Here is a 21,385-nt window from a genome sequence, read left to right on the forward strand (position 1 = left end):
CTGTTGGATGCAAATGGCTTTAGCAGAGAACTGAATGTCAGAGTCCCTTGGGCATCCAGTGGAGCGGTTCAGAGTGACCTCAGGAAGCCGGCAGCCTGGGGAGGAAATCCTGGCGTTGCCACTTGCTGGCCATGTGACTGTGAGCAGGGTACTTAAATCTCTCTGAGCCTCAGTTTCTTCCTCTATAAAACAGCGATAAACATAGTACCTACCTATGGAGGCTGCAGTGAGAACTAAGTCAAATAATTTTTTAAAAATTTATCCACCACATTCACCGAGCACCCGTGGTGTGCCAGGCTCTGTTCTAGGACCTGGGGCTGCGGCAGTGAGGAAGTGGGAGCACTGTTTGCTCTCGTGGGGCTTCCGTTCTTCTGAGCCTGGGGGGAGTGAATACACTTCTCAGGAGGGAATATTTGTAAAGCACCAAGCCCAATGCCTCGCTGTGCTTAATCACCGTGAGCCAGCACCATCGACGTCACAGAGAGCACAACATTTTCTTAATTTTATGATGACAAATGGGTAATGGCTTCCATTGACAAATGTATTTGGAATTTTGCATTGAATATTTTTAATTTGAGAGAGGAAACTAATGAGTGCTATGGGTGTGTGCATGCCAGCTGAACAATGTACATGTGCGCATTAGTTAGTGATCATCATTTGTATGCCCGGGAAATTCTGATTAGTACAGAGACTGCTGGGAACTGACTTCCACGCGTTTGTGCTGCTTCCTCTCCCTCCTATTGAGCCATAGGCTCCAGGGAAGAGGTTTCACTTTTCTGACATTTGCTTGGCACAGGCTTTTTTCTAAAAGGCCTTGTGTTAGTCACATGTCTGGGGGTTATAAAACAGTACCTAAAGAAGTATTAGTTTTGTTGGAAATAATACTACAGGATTACTTTCTTTAAAAATGAGAACAGTTTAAATCAAAGGAGGATCACTATTCAGGTTTGACTAAGTTACTTGGTATGATCAGCAGTGTTGTCTGAGCACAGATATATGAAAGATAGATACGAATGGGGTTGAGAACGTGCTGGCACCTGCCCCTGCAGACTTCAAGAATTTAAAAACTGATGACGATCACCCAAGAGCCAGCAGGACAGAGGTCGCTGCAGAGCCATCACGACGTGGTGTATTACAGAAGGGAAAGCCCACGCGGAAAGTAGGCGGCCTTTAGTGGCTCTGCTCTTTGGGGGAACTACTCTCAAACCTCTTAGCCAGAGGCAATCCATGAAACCTACCCACTCATTCATAGGATTCCCTCTGGCAAAAGTAAGCTCTTTTAAAGTGGGAATTAGGGACCTGTCCTCATTAATTAAAAATAAACCTTTTATTTTTCCCGAAGCCAGAAAAGCTTTGTGTAATTATAGTGTGGGAAGGTAAAGGTGATCCCACACTTAAAAACCTACACCCATCAAGGCACTTGGCTTTACTGCCCTGGCGAGTCTAGCCAGGGCCCCAGAGAAGCTGGCCTTTGTCTTTACAGGTTACGAGCATCCCAGACGCCTCCTCAGTGTGCCCTCAGATGGCATGGCAGTGTCGTGACTCACTCACCTATGTGGACATGACATCTGGACAGACAAGAAGCAATTTGTTTCCTCCTTCCCCCCTTGAATTACTTGTTTCAAAAGAATAGATGAAACAAAGCAAACTCTTTGAGGTTTCCCTGAAAGCTTGGCTTGGATTGTAACTCTGTGTGTGTGTGTGTGTGTGTGTGTGTGTGTCCTTGTGTCCTTTGTATCCTATTCAATAATCCCCATCAGTTGCGCGCTCCTTTTGAAATATTCTCAATGGAAGAGTAATGGGTTTAAAGCAGTCTACAAAAGAAAACACTCTTAACTTTTGCTCAACTGTTAGTTAGATTTTAAAAATAGCTCTTGAGTTTTGCAATGTGGCACGCCACGTGTGAGATCCCGGACGACATGTGTGCTGCGTGTCACAAACCCCTTCACAAGTGTTATTTAATTAACTGCATGATATGTGACAGGTGGTGGGCCCCTCAGCGGCTTGCAGGAAGAGGGAGCTGCTGCACACACACCACCCCCTCAGAACAGTGTCTTTGTGTCTTGGGTTGTGCTACCTCAAGAGAGAATGCACCTTCATTGGATTGCAGTTGAAAGAGATCACCCAAGATCCTAATGGGGATTCATTGAGATCCTTTACCATCCTCAGCAGCTTCTGGTTTTTGCCAGACAAGGCTGTTTATGGATAACAGGAACATAAACCTGCAGGAGAGACCAGCACTTGGATATGGACCCCTATTAGGGGAGGCCTCATTGTGGGGATTTACTTGAGAGGCCCAGTCCTCCAGCAGGAAGTTGAAGTCTGGGCAAGTACCAGGTGATGAGGGTCCTCAACCTGGGCAGTGGGGCAGGGGTGGCACTGGGAAACTGAGAGCAGCCCGCATTTGGATGTCTGTCGGACTTAGTCACCAGGCTGAACATGAATGGAGCAGAACCCCTGTCCTGGGAGAAGGTGAAGTTTATTTTGCAGTTGTCAGAATAAGGCCTTAGAAGGCACGAAACAGAACACTTGGGTACAACCTAGAGAGGAGGGGAGAAGGACAGAGACTCAGGAAGCCAAAGGAAGCCTGTTTCAGCACAGGAACACTGACCAGAAGGGCCAAGAGATGTTAGCATAACAACGAAGAGTCTGGACCCCGGAATCAAATCACACAGAAGCGATAGACTCCACCAACGTCAGGCATGTGGTCTCGGGCAAGTTACTTAATCTCTCCATGCCTGTTTCCTTGTTGGTAAAAATGGAAATAGTAAAAATTTCTGCCTTAAAAGTTTTTTTTTTCTTTCTTTTTTTTTGAGACAGGGTCCCTCTCTGTTGCCCGGGCTAGAGTGCAGTGGTGTCATCATAACTCACTGCAGCCTCAAACTCCTGGGCTCAAGCGATCCTCCTGTGTCAGCTTCACAAAGTGCTAGGATGGCAGGCGTGAGCCACGGAGCCTGGCCCCTTATAATGTTTTTGAGAAGATTAAATGTAAACAAGCAGTGAAGTGCCTAGCATGGTGTGTAGCACCAAGTAAGCCCGTGATAAACGTTGGCAATGTTGGGAGTGAAGTGAAGATGCTGCTGCTGCTGCTGTTGCTGATAATGATGACAGGGAAGGTGCCACAGAAGCACCTGAGACTCCAGGAGTGGCCCTCGCAGATGTACTCAGTTGACAGCTGGAGATTTAATGATTGCCAGAAGGTGGGGAAGTGGGAAGTGGGGTGCAATCTGAGAACAAGCCTTGGGGTCTTAGTGGGCACTCAGTAAATGCCTGGGGTTTATAAGGTAAATGGACCAGGTACCCACAAAGGATTTTGTCACTGTTCTTTCTGTAGTACTTTCTATGATACTTTGGTATACATAACTGAATCAGTCCATCAATTCAATTTATAAAGTGTATACCATTTGAATATAATTAAGAGGAAATTTTAAAGAAAGTAGTTGTTTGCTTTTATGTCTTCCCAAATCACTCCATTCAGCTTCCCCTCGGTTGCCTACTCAGGATAAACAAGGACAAATGGCAGTCTATGTGATCTCTAACAAAACCCTTGACACATGTGGTAGAAGATATATATAGCACTGAGCATGGTTTCTGTGCTTTCTTGAACATGTTTCTGTCATTGTTTTGCTTTACTGTTCAACATACTGTCTTTCTCATGCTTTGTGGATCAAATTATACAGTGCTAATACCCAGGGACTGAAAACATAGTAGAAATTGAAATGCAATTTATAAATGTTTATTGACTCCCTACTATGTATGAGGCACTAAGCTTTAGGTGCCGTGGTGTCTCCACTTCCAATCTCTTGTACTCTACTGCCTCGCATTAATTTATTCATTTAACCAATATTTATTAGATACTTAATCTGTACCAAGCGCTTTGCTAGATCTTGAGACATTAAAGGTGAGCAACCTACAGCGTGTGCCCGGGGGTACACTGAAGCCTGTGCAGGCAGAATAGTGTGGTTAAGTGTTAGAGTGGAAGCCCCTGACCCAGTCTCAGAGGATCAGAGAAGGCCCAGGAGGAAGTGGCATCCTTAATTCTCCTAAAGTTCTGTCAGTAACACACATTAACCTCCGGACCCCAAGACGTACCTTTTTTCCTTTCTCTTTTCTCCCCTCCCTGCCCCCATCACAACTTTTGAAGTCCTATTTAGTTTTGGTGCAAACAGTCCTTTCCCCAACAGTAACTCTTGCCTGGTAATTAGTCCCTCTCATCTCTTGCCCATTCAGCCATTCTCATTGCTCCTCCCAGCTCTGTGACATTTTTGGTGAAATTTGAGGGATTTATTTGTTGCTTTAAATTTGTTAATTTATGGCAAAGAATGAATCCTTTTCATTTCCAAAGATCATTTTCTCTTTTCATATAATAAGCATTTTCGTGAATTGTTGAGGGCATTCGTCTGGTGAATTAAAATTTGGAATCTTCAAAGCAAAGTCTTCGCAGCAACTTTCAAAAATGAATAGGTATAGCATTTAACATTTGCACCGGGACGCTAACGATTTCTCAGTCTAACTTGGGGTTTTGTGTCGAAGGTGAGCACTCTCCTTGGATTGTCTTTATGGTGCATATTATTGAATGAATGAAAATTCAAGGGTTAGTGTTTTGAATTTGCATACATTGTTTTAGGGTTGACAGGGAAAACGTGGGTGGTGTGGAAGTGATACTCTATCATTATAGGAATTATGTCTTTTTGTTTTTTTAAAACAGATCTGATTGTGCCCTTGTAAGACTCTACATTGTCTTGGTTCTCTAAATAACAATCCTATCTCTAGGTTCACCTCAGCCTTTTTAGATGGACTTGTAGTATTTGGGGACACAGTCTGTCCTCCTAGCCTGGTTCCCAGCCACATCAGTCATTGTGTTTGGACCCACTGCCTTTATCTGCACTGCTACAGGTGCCAGGAAGGGACGGACCATCGATCTCTTTTCTGCCATTGGAGATCAGGTCCCTAATAGGTTTCTTGTTTGTACTCTTTTGAGGTTCTTGTTTGTTTGCTTTTCCCAGGAAAAAATGTTATCTGCTGGGGGAAAACTGCCTTAATGTTTACATACATGCAGATTTTCTATGCATGTAATATGCATAATCTTCTATGAAATAACTTTTCTAATTAGCACCCTGGTGATATTTAGGTGATTGAGGCCAGTTAAGAGACAAGAAGAAAATACTTCAATTCTTCCTTTCCATGCTACAGGAAAGGTGAATTTAATAAGGCATTTTAAGAAAAAGAAAAGGTAAAGCAAAATTTCTGTGATGAAAATCCTAAATTATTGATGTTTCAGAATCCTTAATAGTACAATGCAATTAAAAAATAAAGGGTGTGCATTGAATAATGTATCCTTAAATTACAAGTGCTCTGCAAAGATCTATGTGTAGAGAAGAAATTTGTCATCATATGGGATTAAAAAAATTAACTAAGATTTTCTATGTCATGGATCATCTATGTCCCAGTTATGGTATGGAACCTTGGTAGAGTGTGTGTGTGTGTGTGTGTGTGTGTGTGTATGTAAATTTGAACCAAATCTGACTCTGAGTCTATAGAAGGAATAACATTAAAAAAACAGATTTTAAGTAGAAACATTTTTGTTTTGCTTTCTGATTGTAAAAGCAGTATATACACATTGTAGAATAATCACAAGATTCAGAAAAACCTAAAAAAGAAAATAATGATTATGCTCAAGCCCCCCACCTACGCTTCCAACTCAGATATAACCACAGGCTTTTGTCTGACATAGGTATCTGTTCAACACATATTGAGTAACTATTAAGTGTCAGACACTCTGCTGGATTCTGGGGATACATCAGTGAACTAAACATACAGAATGTTCTGCCTCATGGAGTTTACACTCCACTGTTTATATATGTACACCACATACCAAAATGCACAATGAGGTCAAACTGTATATATAGTGTTCTTGCTTATATTCTTTAACCTTCAGTAAGGAATACTTTCTCCTTATTAAATGTTGTTCAGTGTTGTTATTTTTAATCATTACATACCCTTTTGTCTTGTGAATATATCATAGTTTATTTATGTTCCCCAATTTGAGCTGTTTAGGCAGTTTTCAATTTTTTGTTATTATAAAAATGTGACCGTGAATATCATTAAGTGTATATATTTATCTTAATAGCTTATTATCTCCTCAGGACCAATTATTAGATATGAGCATAACGGGTTGAAAAGGAGGGACATTTTAAAGACTCTTGAAACGCTGTTAAGTTACCACCTGGAAATAGTCTATAGTTTGTAGCATATGTGTTCCCCTTTTCTTTTTTATATTTCCCAGTGTTTAATACTATTGGGGAAATAACAAATCATTACCAATTTGGTGAAAAGTAGTCTCATTGTCCTTTTAAAATTGTATTTCTCTAATTACCTATAAGAACACACATAGTTGTCTATCTTTATTTCTGTGGTTCATCTCTTAAAGTCATTTGCCCATTTTTCCATCTAAAGTAATGTTTTCTTATTTCTTTATCAGCACTCTTTATATATTCAGCCACTCAGTCCATTTTTTGGTATGTTGTAAATTTTCCTTCAGGTGGAGAATATGCATTTTTCCCCAACTTCTATACCAAGTAAGTCACGAGCAGGGAAATGAGGGAGTCCTCCTCTTGGTATGAAGAAAAAGTTGGATTTTAAATCAGAATCCCTCGCTAGGCCAGCAGCAAGGATTTAGTTGCTGTGATAGCAGTGCCCACAAGCATTAATGCCCAAGAAATATATTAGTTTTACAGACAGTGTTGCCTTTCGAATGCCAATATATACTTTCTGCCTGAGCTACCAGAACCGTACCGGGTACAAATAGGCGTGTGAGCACAGTATGGGTGAACTCTGTTCTGGTTAAATGCTACTTTGCCTTGTCCCTTCCCCCATTTTAGTAATCAGTGGTGCACGTGAATTTAATTGGTTTCCAAAAAATGAGTGCTATGTGTATGTACCTCACTGTGCCACTTTAGAGCTGTAGAAAGATAAAAGTTGTGCCTCATGGTTGGGGATGAATGAATGAGATCCTGACAAACAGCTGCTATTCTGAACAGTAGGATAAATTTATGTTTAAACCAGAGTGAACTATGCAACCAGGTAATAATTTTGAGCAATGAAGTAAGTTTGCTACAGTAACTGTTAGAGAAATAGATAAATCATGGTAATTTCAACATGGCACTTTTGCCATTCAATAAATGGGTATTTTAAATTTCATTTGCTTTTGAACTAAGTTCCATAATTTATAGAGTAAGTCATTCAAAGATTAATGCTCAGAAGGGAGGAAAATCACTATACAAGAACAGAAACATATCATTTATGTATATTACACCGGGGCTTTGTCTGCCTGTGTTTCTGTTCTAAACCTAATTTTGCAAGCATTTATAATGGAACAGGAAAAAGTTTGCCCTGGGCTAAAGTTTGGTATTTGTGACAACCTGAAATGCCAATTTTCATTTTATTTTTTTCTTTCTCAAATAGTATGACATCTATCCATGTGGTTTTTTTTTTTCATGTTTTATATCATTAGGCAACACTACTAATTCAAAAATTCATTTATTTTAAAAGTAGGTTTGTGGGTGATTTCAAAATATGCTGGATTGCCATTGATTCTGAAGCTTTTTAAAGACGGTTACACAGTGTTTAAAGATGGTTTGAAAATATGAATCAGAGCGAGAGAGAAGGCTGGTTAAATGCCATGATAGCACTTTGATTTTACAACAGCAAAGACAACAATAATAGTGACACTTCATGAGAAAATGTGAGCTGATCTGTTAGAGAAGTCATTAAAATTTGGCATCGTCAGTTTGATCAGGCTACACAATTTTGTAAAACCGATTTTCAGATACCCGATCTGCATACTGATCAGTTCAGATGTTATTTATATGATAACATAGAAGGCTTTGGTTTTTTATATTCTCAGTTATCTGTTTGTCTTACTTAACCTTGAACTCCTGAAGGTCATTGGCTATTCTTTATGCTCCTAGGACCCAAAATGTCAACTGAGGACAAAGAGGAAGGGAAATACTGGTTGAATAAATGAATACGTCAGTTTGTTCAGTTATAGGCTGTCACCAACTTCTGAAGGTCATCGGTTCCAGAATGTTTTGAGTCATTGAGTTAGTTCATTTTCCCATAAAATAAAATGTAAAGTCTAAATTTATCCTGCAAAACTTATTTAATTTCCAGTGAGTACATGCCGGACAAGCAGTGGGATTGCAGTCGTCACTGAGGTCTGACGAGGTTCTGAAAAAGGCCCCACCCCAGGCAACAGATGCTCCCGTGGTGAAGCTCAAATCCTCCACTGATACGGTTTCCACATGTGGTCAACAGTTTATTCTATTGTTGGACACTTGGCTCTACTTGCCCTTTCTCCTCATCCCTTTTTTAAAAAAAGATGTGGAGTCCGTCTTTGCCCTTGTAACTTTAAAATCGTTAGTCTTGATTATTCCTTTTAGAGCACTGCAGACCAGGCCAAACTTCAGGTGTGGCTCCAAATGTATGGACCCTTTTACCTGCAGACCCCTGAGTCCATCTAGAGGCAGCTCTGAGCAGCCTTGTCTGGGCCGGCAGTTCTCAGTGTGGCTCCCCAGCCGGCAGCATCAGCATCACCTGGGAACTTGGCAAAAATGCAAATTAGCAGGGCCCACCCCAGACCCACTGAATCTGAGACTCAGGGGGTGGGATCCAGCAATCTGGGTTGCAGAAGCCCTCCAGGGGACTGCAGTGCACCAAGTTTGAGAACCGCTGATACAGCTTATTGGGGTGTGGTCCCAGGCAGAGTGTTGTCTGATTCCCATGGGCAGCAAGCACAGTGGGTGACATGCACTTCAGCAGCCAACTTGGCCATCGCGGTCAAGGGACCTTAAAGCTATTGGAAGAGTTTGGTTCAAAATTCAGGCACATAGTCCAAGGTGCGGTGGTTACATGTGGTGGTGGGATACCGCCGATCCAGTGTGGCCAAGCTAGCTTCAGGATGAACGTTGCATTCACACGGCTGCATGTTAGAACTGTCAGTGTTTTGAAATATCTAATTGAAAAAATTTAACTGGATTTGAAATCTGTTACATTTTCATAAGAAATTTCACTATACTTGTTAATGAAATAAAGTACAGTTAGACCCTTGAAATAGAAATTGCCATAATTAAATGGTTGTAAAAATGGTTAAAATAATTTTTATCACTTAGTCATGTGAGTAAAATTTCTTGTTAGCAATGACCAACAAGAACATAGAGAGGTCATCACTAAAAGTCCTGATATGGGATGGCTTATTGTCCTCTCAAGCATATAGACAAAGTTATTTCAAACAAGTTATTTCCAAGGAAGTAAGTTCAAGGCTCTTGTTGAAAAAAAACAGAAATGATTTTACTTAGAGGTTTTATACTAACTCAATATTTAATATCTTCACCAATACTCTGATTTTATTTTCTTTATAGTCATTAGATATTATTTTAAAATATAATTTTTTTCCACCTCAAATCCTCCCAGTTTCTCCCAGTGTGCGGGGTGCTGTCATTGATGGGGACCTCCTTGAGCCAACGGCTGGGAGTCTCTGCACTGAGCAGCTCCCTGCCCTCTCTTCCCTGGACCTCCTTCTTGTTCACATTTCTTTGCTTATCCAAATAAACAGCCTCATTCCCTCCAATTGGTCAACCAAGTCCACAAACTTTTTGTGACGCCTATGGATTGTACCACAGCCTGCTTCAAGATGGTAGCTCACCTGCTGTCTCCAGGTTGATTTCTGTCCCTGCCCTGGAGACTCTCGCTGACTCCTTCAAATGGGTAGGGGAGTGTGGACTGCAGGGAGTCCCGTGTTAGGTCTCTCAGTTTTTGCTATGGGCTCTCAGACCTAAGTCCAGCTTTGCCCAGCATTAAAGCACTTACAAGGCAAAATGAGTTCTGCAGGAGGAACGCTTGTGATGTCATTCAGTATAGTACAGTATTCTCTCTGCCAGTATCCAAAGGAGAAATTTTCACTAGCAGAGTCATGTACCTGTGAATACCTTAAAACATAAAAGTGTGGTAACATCAATCCTGTAACTGACCATGTGGTCCATTTCTAGTGTAGGATCCCATGGCTCACATTTTATGAACTAACCTAATTCTTGGATCTGTTTTACTTTACAATTTTGGTCCCTCCACCTGCCAATTTTTATCATGTAGATTAGTTCTTTAACTTTTTCTTTTTTTAAACCCAGTCAAATTTAGCAATGGGTGGTTGAATACCAACTTTACTGACACTACTGTTAATAACTTCTGATAACCCACTACCATCGGACCAGCCGCTCTTTAACGTTTTACTTTATCGTGTAACATTGAACTTCAGTTTTATAAGCCTTCTTAAGTCATTTTTGGGAACATGGTGAGGTCTAAATAAATAGGTAACCAATTAATTGCAGAACTTAAGACAAATGCCGCAAAAGACTCACTTATTTTAGTATAGAGCATTAATGGTTAGGTGGAAATTGCCACTTTAGGTTTATTTCTTATCAAAGTTTCTATAAATTCACTGATCTATTAATTATGGATAGATTTTAAGGTTGCACTTAGTGGAATAGAATTCTTCACTGTGAAAAAAGTTTTTTTCCCTTGGAACTTTTCTTCTTTGATATGATGGGATGAGAGTACTTTTCCATTCACTTCCACTCAGAAAAAAATTTCTTATGCCGGGCCACGAACTTGTGGGAGCCAGAAAAATGATTAACATCTCTCCTGTTTTATCTATGAATGATATGGGTGGAAGGAGACATGAAAAGATGAAAAGGTAGAGATGGATGTCGAAACTGACAAACCACTCCTGATTTTTACCTCAAAGTGATTAAACATTACAACATTCTTTTTTAAGTTCTTACAGATCTAAGTCATAGATCTTAAATATTTGCTGAATGACTTTTACTTCCCAGTGTAACTCTGAAACCCAATGTTAATTAAATGTTCAAACATGAAAGTACATGCTCCAGACAGTGGAGCTGAAAACACAGATTAATGGAAGAAAGAGTCAGACTCATTGGCAAAGTGATCCAATTTAAGGAAACCAAACCAATAGGTGCCCAGGAGCGCTGTTCTTGCACAGAGAGCTGGTGCAAGGCTATAAGACAGTAACATCCTTGAGGGGTCGAACCCATATCTTGATCACAGCTGCATCTTTAGCACTTGAAATGGAGACCTGGCACATAGTAAGTGCTAAGTAAATAGGTTTTGATGGATTATGGGAGGGTACGATAAATTCCCATTACAAGGGCATTTACAGACTAGTCGAGGAAACCAGTAAGTGAGTAGAAGAGTTGGTACTCATAGGTACTCTTAACAAATAGTGATTGTTTTTACCATACTCAGCCACATCATTTAAGGCACAGCTGGGCAGGGAAGCTTTAACAGGAGCGGGGATTGAAGTTGGATCTAAAGGATACGAGGATGATGGACAGGAAGGAGAAGCACGTTTAGGTAGCATGAGCAAAAGTGACATTAGGCTCATTTGTGTGCTCCAGGGACAGTGGACACAGCAATTGTTCACCATGAAGAGGGTTTAGGATTGGTGAAGGAGCCCTTCTTTCAGACATGTGGACTTTATCATGTCAGTCTTGTGTTTCCATAAGAGATTTTGAAAGAGAAATGACACAGAGTGGTGTACTTCGCAGAGATGAGCACAGACATCCCTTGGGGACTTTGGAAAAATGCAGGTTTTGATCCAGGAGATCTGGGGAGGTGCCCGAGACTGCAGACATGACAAACTCCCGGGTGAGGCTGATGGCCCATGGACCACACTTTGAATAGCAAGGGCAAAGAGTACTGTTGGCAGAAGATGTACTTGACAGTAGTGATTGGAGGGCATGACACTGCTTCATCACAGCGTTTTAGATTAAAAAAAGGAACTTAAAGGTAATGAAGTATTCTATTTGCCTTTTGTTGCCATCAGAAAAACCAAAGCAGACAACACGGTCTCACTATAGTGGGGAGTAGGACTGGAATCCAGTCTCCTAGTGCCCAGAGAGGACGTCCCACTCCACCCTGCAGTGGTGGCCCAGGTACCTGTGAGGCAAAGGGCCTTGAGTGGAAGGGATTTACTGGATGGATGCAAGAAAGCTTGTGAATAGAACAGCAGTAGCTCTGGGCAGCTTATTTAATGAGGAGCAAGAAGACTCCCAAGACAATGTTGAGTTTTAAGTCTTGGTAAAATGAACAGACGTCCCATGATTGGCTGGAATAGAGAAGGCAGACAGGAGGAGATCTGGTTCCTAGGCAAAGGTGAGACTAGAATTTCAGATATGTTGAATTTTGGGTTACACTGGGATCTACATGCATGATTGCCTTCCACTGGTCCATGTGTAGGTTGGTGGGGCTCATCTAACGGACTCTGGGAAGGGTGGTTAGCCCAGGACAGGCTAGCCCAGGACTGAGAAGTTAAATAGCAGCCAGCAAGTCATGGAGTCAACACTTGAACTTCAGGACTTTGTGAATAGTTACGGTCTTTTTGATTCTTCCAATAAAAATAAAGGTGTGATGATAATTTTACTTTTCAAACTTGGAGAGAGGGGCCTGCTTTTTTAAAAGTTGAGAAATAACCTACTAGAATTTGGTAGCATGGACCCATTTGTTATAAGAAGGTGAACAAATAAAAGCCAAGACTAAGCAGTATGCAAGGTGTTTATTTAAGGTATATATTTAAGCAGAGTTTACCTACAGGTTTTTGTTTGTCTAATTTATCTGTTATGATAAGGCTCTCTCCTGAAGAAGAAGCATAGTGTACTTTGCCAACTGAAAGATAACGTAGCTCTGCAGTCTTCTTGTGAAGTGGTAGATGCCACGTGAGTTTTAAAATCTACCACCAGCAGAACTTTCCCCAGTAGTTTAGAGCTAGGTTACCTTCATTAATGGAGCGCATCAGTAGTAGCATGTGGCATTTTACTTTCTAAGCCTGTTGCCTGTTGCTAAGCATGCAGTGGTCTCTGGCTTTTCCACCTCCCCCTTCCTGTACCTGGTGTGGAGGAGAACTTGGCACCACGCCCAGCTGGTGGGCGCTGGTTGTTCTTCCTCTTTGCTTTTGGAATAAGAGAAAGGTTTACCCCTCCTGCTTTTCCAGCTGTGAAGTTCATTTGGCTTGGAACACTGGCGGCATTAAGGGAGTGAGGAGGTGTGGATTTCCACAAGAAGGTGGAAACAAAGTCAGAGTGGGGATGGGGGCATGATATTTTTTTTCTAGGACCTTATTCTGCCTTGGGTGGGTTTTTGAAGCTGGTGTCTCACACAATGGGTTGTAACACTTTAAAGCAAAATGTAGTCATTTAGGGTCAGAGCCTTAGTTTTGTATTGGACCCATGTTCTTTTAGTATGACAGTGGACATGTGTGTGAATACATGTGCAAGCAGGTGAAAGCACACACATGTACACGTTTTGGTTTTGGCAAACCTCTGATTTCATCTCAAAATATATTTTTTTTTTTTTCTGCTTTTAGTTAGACATAATAAACATTTGGGGAACGGTTGTTTCCACAAATTTTCCAACCAGACAAGAAATGGATTTGAGGTTTTCCCAGTAATTTTTTTGGTCGCCTGATTCTATTTTTTAAAAAAAAAAAACTATATAGTACTGTAGTTTAGCTTCTCAAACTATAGATATGAAATGATTTTAGCATGGTCCTCTATTAATAATAAAATGCATGTATAGTTTCCTATGACACTTATTTTTAAAAATTTTAACACCTCAAGAATGTATTTTAGGTTGGGTGTGGTGCCTCACACCTGTAATCCTAGCACTCTGGGAGGCCGAGGCAGGAGGATCGCTTGAGGTCAGGAGTTCAAGACCAGCCTGAGCAAGAGTGAGACTCCATCTCTACTAAAAAATAGAAAGAAATTAGCCAGGCAACTAAAAATAGAAAAAATTAGCCACACATGGTATCTCACACCTGTAGTCCCAGCTACTGGGGAGGCTGAGGATTGGCCTGAGCCCAGGAGTTCAAGGTTACAGTGTGCGGTGATGGCAGCTGTGAATAGCTGCAGCACTCCAGCCTGGGCAATGTAGCAAGACCCCTGCCTCTGCAAACAATTGTTTTTTAAGTAGCTAAAACACAATCAAATGCCTATTGAAAGTCACAAACTAACATGTTAAGCTGAAATGTTTAAAATGTTTTTTTATCATCAAACATCTAAAATAGTTGTTAACAAGCAACTACTTTGTATGTAGGAACAAATACATTTTGCATAATATGCCATAAACATTTATGATATGACATGAAAAATGGTACATTCAACAAATAAAATCTAGTAGAAAAATACAGATGAACATATACAATAGAAGAATAGAAGATAATTTCCTATCATAACTATTACTTAGTGAGGTAGACACTTAGAGCTTGAAGAAAAGGTGAGAATGGAGGAGGGGTGGGGAGTTGAATCATTTTTGTTGATGGTTATAGAAGCACATGGGCTGCAATTGGGTGGTAAAGGGGCAGTTTCAGAGAAAACTTCAGAGGAAATGACAGACCTCATCAGCATTCTGAAGTCTCTGTACCAACTCATGAATAGGGAAGATTTAGGTTTAAAAATTTACCTCCTGCTGTTTAAGTTTGTAAATTTCTCTATGAGATGCTAAAAGGTTAGATACTGAGGAATTGTGATAGGTCTGTAAGTATAGGAATGTCCAAAGGATATAGCCCCTTTGTTAACTGCACCTGAGTCTGACATGCTACCAACTGCCCTTGGAATAGAACGCAAGCATTTTCCATGTACTATTTTGTAAAAATGGTCTTTCAAGTTTGGTACGGAAACATAAATATGTCCCTTATGAACAACGGCAACAAATAAAAATCAGGAAGATGCTAATGAGAGAGAAGTTCTGTGGGGCTTTCACACCATTGTGATATCTTATAACAAATAAGAATTGGGAGTGGGGAATAGGTGTTGGGGGCTGTGTGTCGCCAGTCCCTTAAAACACTTTCTCTTTCAGGCTGCTTGGCCACAATCATCCCATTCTCAGATGTCCTCATCCTAGCACATTCATTTTTTTTTTTTAATTGTGCCAAAAATACACATAACATAAAATTCACCCTCCCCACAGTTTCCGAGTGTATCATACAACATTGTCAACCACGTGAACAGTGTTGTGCAGCAGGTCCCCAGAACACCCCTCCCAATCCTGCACGAAAGCACATTCCCTCTGATCAACTCTACATTTGTGCCAGATTCTTATTCCCTATTTAAATGTATAACTTTACCCTGAGTGATAATTATTGTAGTATTTGATTGCTACTTTTATACTTCAGTAAGTTTCTTAATATTGGTCTAGTTTTATGTTAATGATGAAGTAGCCAACTTTAATAAATCAAACAATAGATGCACACGAGAATGCATAATTTGCATAATTTATTTTCATCACAGGTAAATGGTTTATTCCCTTTTACTTTCAGAGGGGATACAGCCTTTTTTAACTATAAAATGGAGGTGTTATACCACATGGTTTTACCTCTAAAATTATTTGATGCCTCTGCCTCTCTTTTAAGATTTAATGATTTTGTTTCAGTGCACTCATAATGTCACACATTTATATTTCATTTATTGACTGGAGGCTGAGAGTTTTGATTTTAAATTTCCAGCTAGGCTGGTTCATTTGTTTTACAGGAGTATGCGATTTTTCAGGCTGCAAGATAACATCGAGTTAGCGTTCCAACTTCCAAAAGACGCTGACAACTAGTCCTGCATTGCGCAGCACTCTAAATGCGTTTAGAACTTTGAAATCAGACTGAAACTCTATTGTTACTGAAAAATAACTGAAATCAAATGGATTGCAGTAATTCAGTGTCCTAGTGATGGTCTAAGGATTAATATATCCAGAGAATTATTTCACCATTAACTGTCAGTGCCCTTCAGTTAGATTGTGCTGTTTTCTTAGGCAGTAAAATTGTCAGCCGTGTCTAGCAGTGAAGTTTGGAAAACAGTTCACTTTTAAGAGGCCAGATCTCTCATTTTAAAAGTACTTTAGTTTTTCCAGAAAAGCTGTGTATCTCCGCCATCTCCTCCCATTATATACTCCAGCGTCCCCCAAATCCTTCCTTCTCTTCTTACACATCTATTGGTCTTTCTGGTGTGTGCCACGTTTGGAAGTCTCATTAAACCGGCATCTGTTCTGTTTTAGGAGAAACCCGATGCCAGTCCCACGTCACTTCAGCTGCGGTCCCAGATCGAAGTAAGCACAATGACTTTAATCATCTATTTTTGCTTCTGCCTTTTTTTTTTTTTTAAGTGATATTCTGTACAAATGAGATGAAGCCTGCTGCTCTGCCCACACTGACAGTACGAATCTTCTCTCGTAGGAGTCGCTTGGCTTCTGCAGCGCCGTGTCAACACCAGAAGTGGAAAGAAAGTAAGTTTTCCTCCCTCTACCCAGGATCAGACTTTCCGAGAAGGTGTCTTTTAGGTCCATACTGAAGGGAATCCAACAGGCGCTCGTGTGCGTATGTACTATGGAGTTTGATGTCATTTTCCTTTAGATGTTGTGTGTGTACATGTATGTAGGTGGTTAGCAGTGTGTTTTGTAATCCAATTGGTGATGTCTAAGGGTTCTGCGAAGAGTTATTGATTTCACACTGCTTGTCGTGAGTGAACCCTAAATACATATCTGGTTGTGAACATAGAGAAAGGGAAGGGACAGGTAAGTTAGCCAAAAAGTTTTCAACTTTCACATTAATTTTGAATATAGGGTGAAAGTTATCAAGAAGCAAGGGACAAGAGTAAAATACTGTATGTTCCAGAATAAACCAATAATTAAAAAAACCCTCCCCTGTACCTCATTTGGTAAATGACCTTTTGTAAGTGACCTTAAAACAAGAATAAACGACGTATGTGCCAGAAGACGGCAAATGACTGACCTTTCCCGTTAAAGGTAATATTTTTGCTGCCCTGCCCAAACTTAAACTCTGTAATTTCTACTCTCATGGAAGATAATTTTATGTTTTATCTTGTGTTTCTAGTATTTCTTTTAGGCAATTTAAATAAAACAAAACCAAAAATAAAACAAATGTTTTTTTTTCCCCCATAACCTTTTCTTTTTCTACTTTATTCCATCATAATTATACCAGAATGTTCTGTTTATGATCTTCTGAGGTAAAGAAATTTAAAGAAAGTCCACACCTCTAAACAGACACTTCCTTTGGCACAGAGCCACGTATACTGTTTGTGCCAAGAGAGGCGTAGAAGTGGTTTAGGAATAAAGTATTTCTGGAATGAAAAGCACACGTTGGGAGAGCGTGTGTGTGCTTTAGAGCACAGCTCTGCCTAATCCGTCCACGTGTGTGTGCTGCTGGCACCGAGGCAGCTTCCGGAGGGAAGACGGCTTTGCCAGGAAGCTGCAGTTCTACGCAGGTTTGGTTCAGGACTGAGGAGCGTTGCGAATGATGTGCCAAAGAAAACCAAGGTGTTGCCCACTCGAGTTTAGAGGATCAATATGGATATAACATGAACTCTTCTGTTTTGGGGGCATCATGTCCTTTCTGGAACCTAGTAAGGTACTGCCTGACATGGACAAGAGATTTAAGTTTGACATTGGTTTTGAACTTGGAGGTACCATGGGGGCGTGGAAGCATTGAGCGAATGGGCTGTAGTTTCTCCTAACCTAGTTTACTACTTATGTAGCATGATTCAGGCCGAGAGCTCAGGTGTTCCACCAGAATCTCCGAATCCTTCAGGAAACAAGAAATGTTTGCCCTTCCTGCTAAGAGGAAGTGACTCACCAAATTTGTTCTAACCTTAGTTAGGCCGGGCAGTCCTTCCCCTCAGTTGTGGGGAGTCATTCTTTCCGTGTTTATATCCTTTACTGGGTAAAATGTGGCATGACTCTTGTGGCCAAGAGAGAGACTGACGGCCTCCTCTGAGGTTAACAAAAATGCTAAACACATGGACACACACACACACACCCTCTCCACTCTAACACTGCTATTTTGCTTCTGTACTTCTAAATAATTCAAACTTATGTGTTTCTAAACAATTTGAAAATTTTAAAACATTTTCCTTCATTTCTCTACTAATGGTTCTTGAAAACCATGGTACTCTTTTTTTTTTAACTTTAAAAAACTTTCTTTTGAAAATTTTTAAACTTAGAGAAAAGTTGCAAGAATTGGGCAGTGAACTTTTATATAACTTTTACTTAGACTCATCAGTTATTGACATTTGCCCTCTCTTACTCTCTCCTGCATACACACGCACACACACACACACACACGTACACATACGCAATACCACTAGTTATTATTATTTCTGACCCACTTGAGAGTGAGTTGCAGACAGCATGACCTTCACCCCTAAATGCTTCAGCATCTATTTCCTAAGGACAAGGACATTCTCTTACAGAAGCATAGTACAATCACCACATACAGGAAACTTAACAATGACTTTTTCTAAAACACGGTTCACATTCAAGTTTCTCTAATTGTCCCAATAATGTCTCTTACAGCACTTTTCCCCTCAATCTAGCACTTTAAAAAATTATTCATAGTGTTTATGTCTCTTTTGTCACATTTCATCTGAAATGGTTTCTTAGCCTTCCTTTGTCTTTTATGATATTGACATTTTAAGGGCGTAGGCTAGTTGTTTTGTGAAGTGTTTGTTGTTTGGAGGTTCTTTGTTTCTTTTTTTCCCCACAGTGACATCAGGAGGCACACGATATCTGTTTGTCCTATTATTGGTTAACTTTGATCATTTGGTTAAGGCGCCATCTGCCAGGTTTCCTCTGAGAAGTTACAGTTTCCCCCCATGATGGGTAAATATTCTGTGGGGAGATAATCTGAGACTATGTGAATACCCTGTTCCTCTTCAACCTCTCACTTATTGGTTTTAGATTCTTTTAAGGATTCTTGCTTGAATCAGTTATTACGGTCATGGTTGCAAAATGGCGACACTTATTTTTACATTGATGATTCTTTTGTATTAAATCTTCCAAGAGGTGTTTTGTGATTGTTTTTAAAGGTGAGGTACCACTCATCTTTAGGTCATATTGTAATTTTAGTAGGTCTGATGCAGTGTTGGTATTGACTCTTTATTCAGTATACTTGGAAATGCAAATAGAAAAATCCCACTATTCCTCACATCAAAATGCTTGCTTGTTGCTTTGCAGTTGAATGTTGAATCCCTGGAGGGCGAGCTGGCAAACCAGTTGGCTGTGTCTGGTTAGTGTCTGCAGAGTGTCTGCCAGCTGAAATTTTGTTCTGAGTCAGAGTGGTGTTCTATGGGCAGAAGTTTTCTTCTGCTTTTATACAAAAGGCAGGAGAACTCGGTAAACAGAAGTGGGCAAGTCCTGCAGCAGCCTGCCCTTAGAAGCAGAGGTGTCAAGGTGACAGGCAATGTGGGAAGTCGAGCCCTGGCCCCATGACAGCTGCCTTGAGGCCCACAATCTCCCCAGTTGTTGCAGGGCCCCCATACACGTGCCTTCCTCCTTCCTCCCCAGCAAAGACCTCTTCTGAGGGAGGTATCTGGCATTAATTACATTGCAAATGTCAGTTTCTAAAAAAATACATCACTTCTCCCAGTAGTATCCAGCATCTAACAGGGTTTAACGTCTTCAGTTATAGGAAGTTATCTCCGACCAGAGAGGTGGAGGAGATGGGTCTTTTGTGGGGAGACAAGTGGTGAGAATGGAACATACTTGGCACCACAGCACTTGGATGTTCCTGCCAAGTGGGTCTGCTGGTCTCTGGTTGTGCTTGGCCTGCACGATAGATAGATAAATACATAGGCGGGTAGATATTAACAGATAGATATTATAGGTAGATTGATAGAAGCCTCCCTGCCCCTGTCACCGGTTTGGCAGGGTCCCTACTCATCCTTATTTTCTTACACTCTGCCTGGTCCCTCCATATGCTCTCACTGAAAGTTTAATAACAGAGGCCAAGGGAGCTTTCATCTGAGCCTGTTCTATTTATATCCATCTACGTTGCTTATTGATGAGACAGTCTATTTTATTATACCAGCGTTGGATCCGTGTCAGCTGGCTAGAAAGGTGAACATTAGCTAAATTTCTTGTTACTCACTAGCTGCTTTCAAGAATATCTAGAGAGTAAGGCTGTTTTTTCTTTTTTAATTTGGCTGGGAAATTGCTTTGAAACTCCTATTTATGAGGAACGACTTAAGCTACAAGTAACAGAAAACCTGACAAATAGTGACATAAACAAATACGAGGTTCATTAGACACATCCTTGTGTCATGGGTAGAGCCAGGGCTGGCTCAAGGAGGCCTTCAGGAATCCTGACTGTCAGATTGTGCTTTTTTTCTTTTTCTTTTCCTTGTTTTGTTTCTTTTTCCCTCTCGTGACCTCCAAGTGGCTGCTGCATCTTCTAGGTGGGAAGCAGAGGCTGGGTGGGGGAAGAAGGCAATTGGGCAGAAGGCCAAGGCACATCCGTTTGCAAAGCTTTCCTAGAAACCCTCCCTACCCACCACATTCTGGTCTGTCCTCACGCGGCAACTGTTCACTGAGCATCTGCCCCTGTGGAGGGCACCCTCGGGGCTCTAGGAGATAGTAATGCACAGACTAGCACGAGCTGCATGCAGCTTACATTTGAAAGTATGTTGAGATAATAGAAAAAAATAGTATATATTTTAAATGGTCGTATGGAGAAAAATGAAGCAAAGCAAAGAAAGGGGACCCAGAATTGGGTAACTGGACCCCCATTGCTATAGGTAGTTTAGGGACATGAATGTTTTTAGCTTAGCACATTGCTCCCCTGAACAAAATAGGGTTCTTTTCTTAAGGAAAGAGGGAGAATAAGACATTGCATAGGAAATTAGTGGCAATTTTATGATACTTTAATCTTTTATTTGTATAGTATACACATAAAACAGTAACCTGAAAATTAACTAGATGTCTGACAAATAAGCTATGTGTCAAGATTATTTAGATTCATCCTGTTCAAAGAAGCCTGGGCCACCTGGTTATTTCTTGGTATGTTTATAGAGGTAGTGTTTGTGGGGTTGGTTCATATAGACTGAAAATTTAAAAAGAAACAGGTAATCCTAGGTAATGTTTACTGAGTTCTTGTTATGTGTCGGGAACTGATCTAAGCACTCAACATTGACTCATGTAGTACTTAAAACAACTATGACATTTCATCTATTATTCCCATTTACAAAAGCAGAACTGAAGAACAGAGACGTCAGTAAGTTGCCCAGGGCTACACAGCTACTGAGTGGCGGAGCTGGGATTTGATCCCAGTCAAGACCCCATTCTCCTAACCACTGAGCTATAGTCCCGAGGTCCTTATAATGTATTGCTTCTCCAAATGGAGAGGTGTAGGGGCAAATCGAGAGCCTTAGCATTAAATAAACAGCAGCAGCAGTTAAAACCTGCACTCCAGTGGTTCCCTTGGAAATAAGAGCAAGTTCCGCCCTTACCCAGATATAAAATGGGTTTCTGTTATTTATCT

The 21,385-nt window shown here is 40.7% G+C and overlaps 1 protein-coding gene across 1 annotated transcript in view; it reads left to right on the forward strand.

Annotated features, from left to right (window-relative positions):
- The window catches only part of SASH1 (SAM and SH3 domain containing 1), a 166,784-nt gene that overhangs the window by 55,607 nt on the left and 89,792 nt on the right, over positions 1 to 21,385 (forward strand). The window contains exons 3-4 of the mRNA XM_045544547.1: positions 16,111 to 16,161; positions 16,289 to 16,338. Of these exons, the coding sequence (XP_045400503.1) occupies positions 16,111 to 16,161; positions 16,289 to 16,338 (101 nt within the window). The remainder of the gene's footprint in view (positions 1 to 16,110; positions 16,162 to 16,288; positions 16,339 to 21,385) is intronic.

Source organism: Lemur catta, chromosome 2, assembly GCF_020740605.2.
Source record: "Lemur catta isolate mLemCat1 chromosome 2, mLemCat1.pri, whole genome shotgun sequence".
NCBI lineage: Eukaryota > Metazoa > Chordata > Mammalia > Primates > Lemuridae > Lemur > Lemur catta.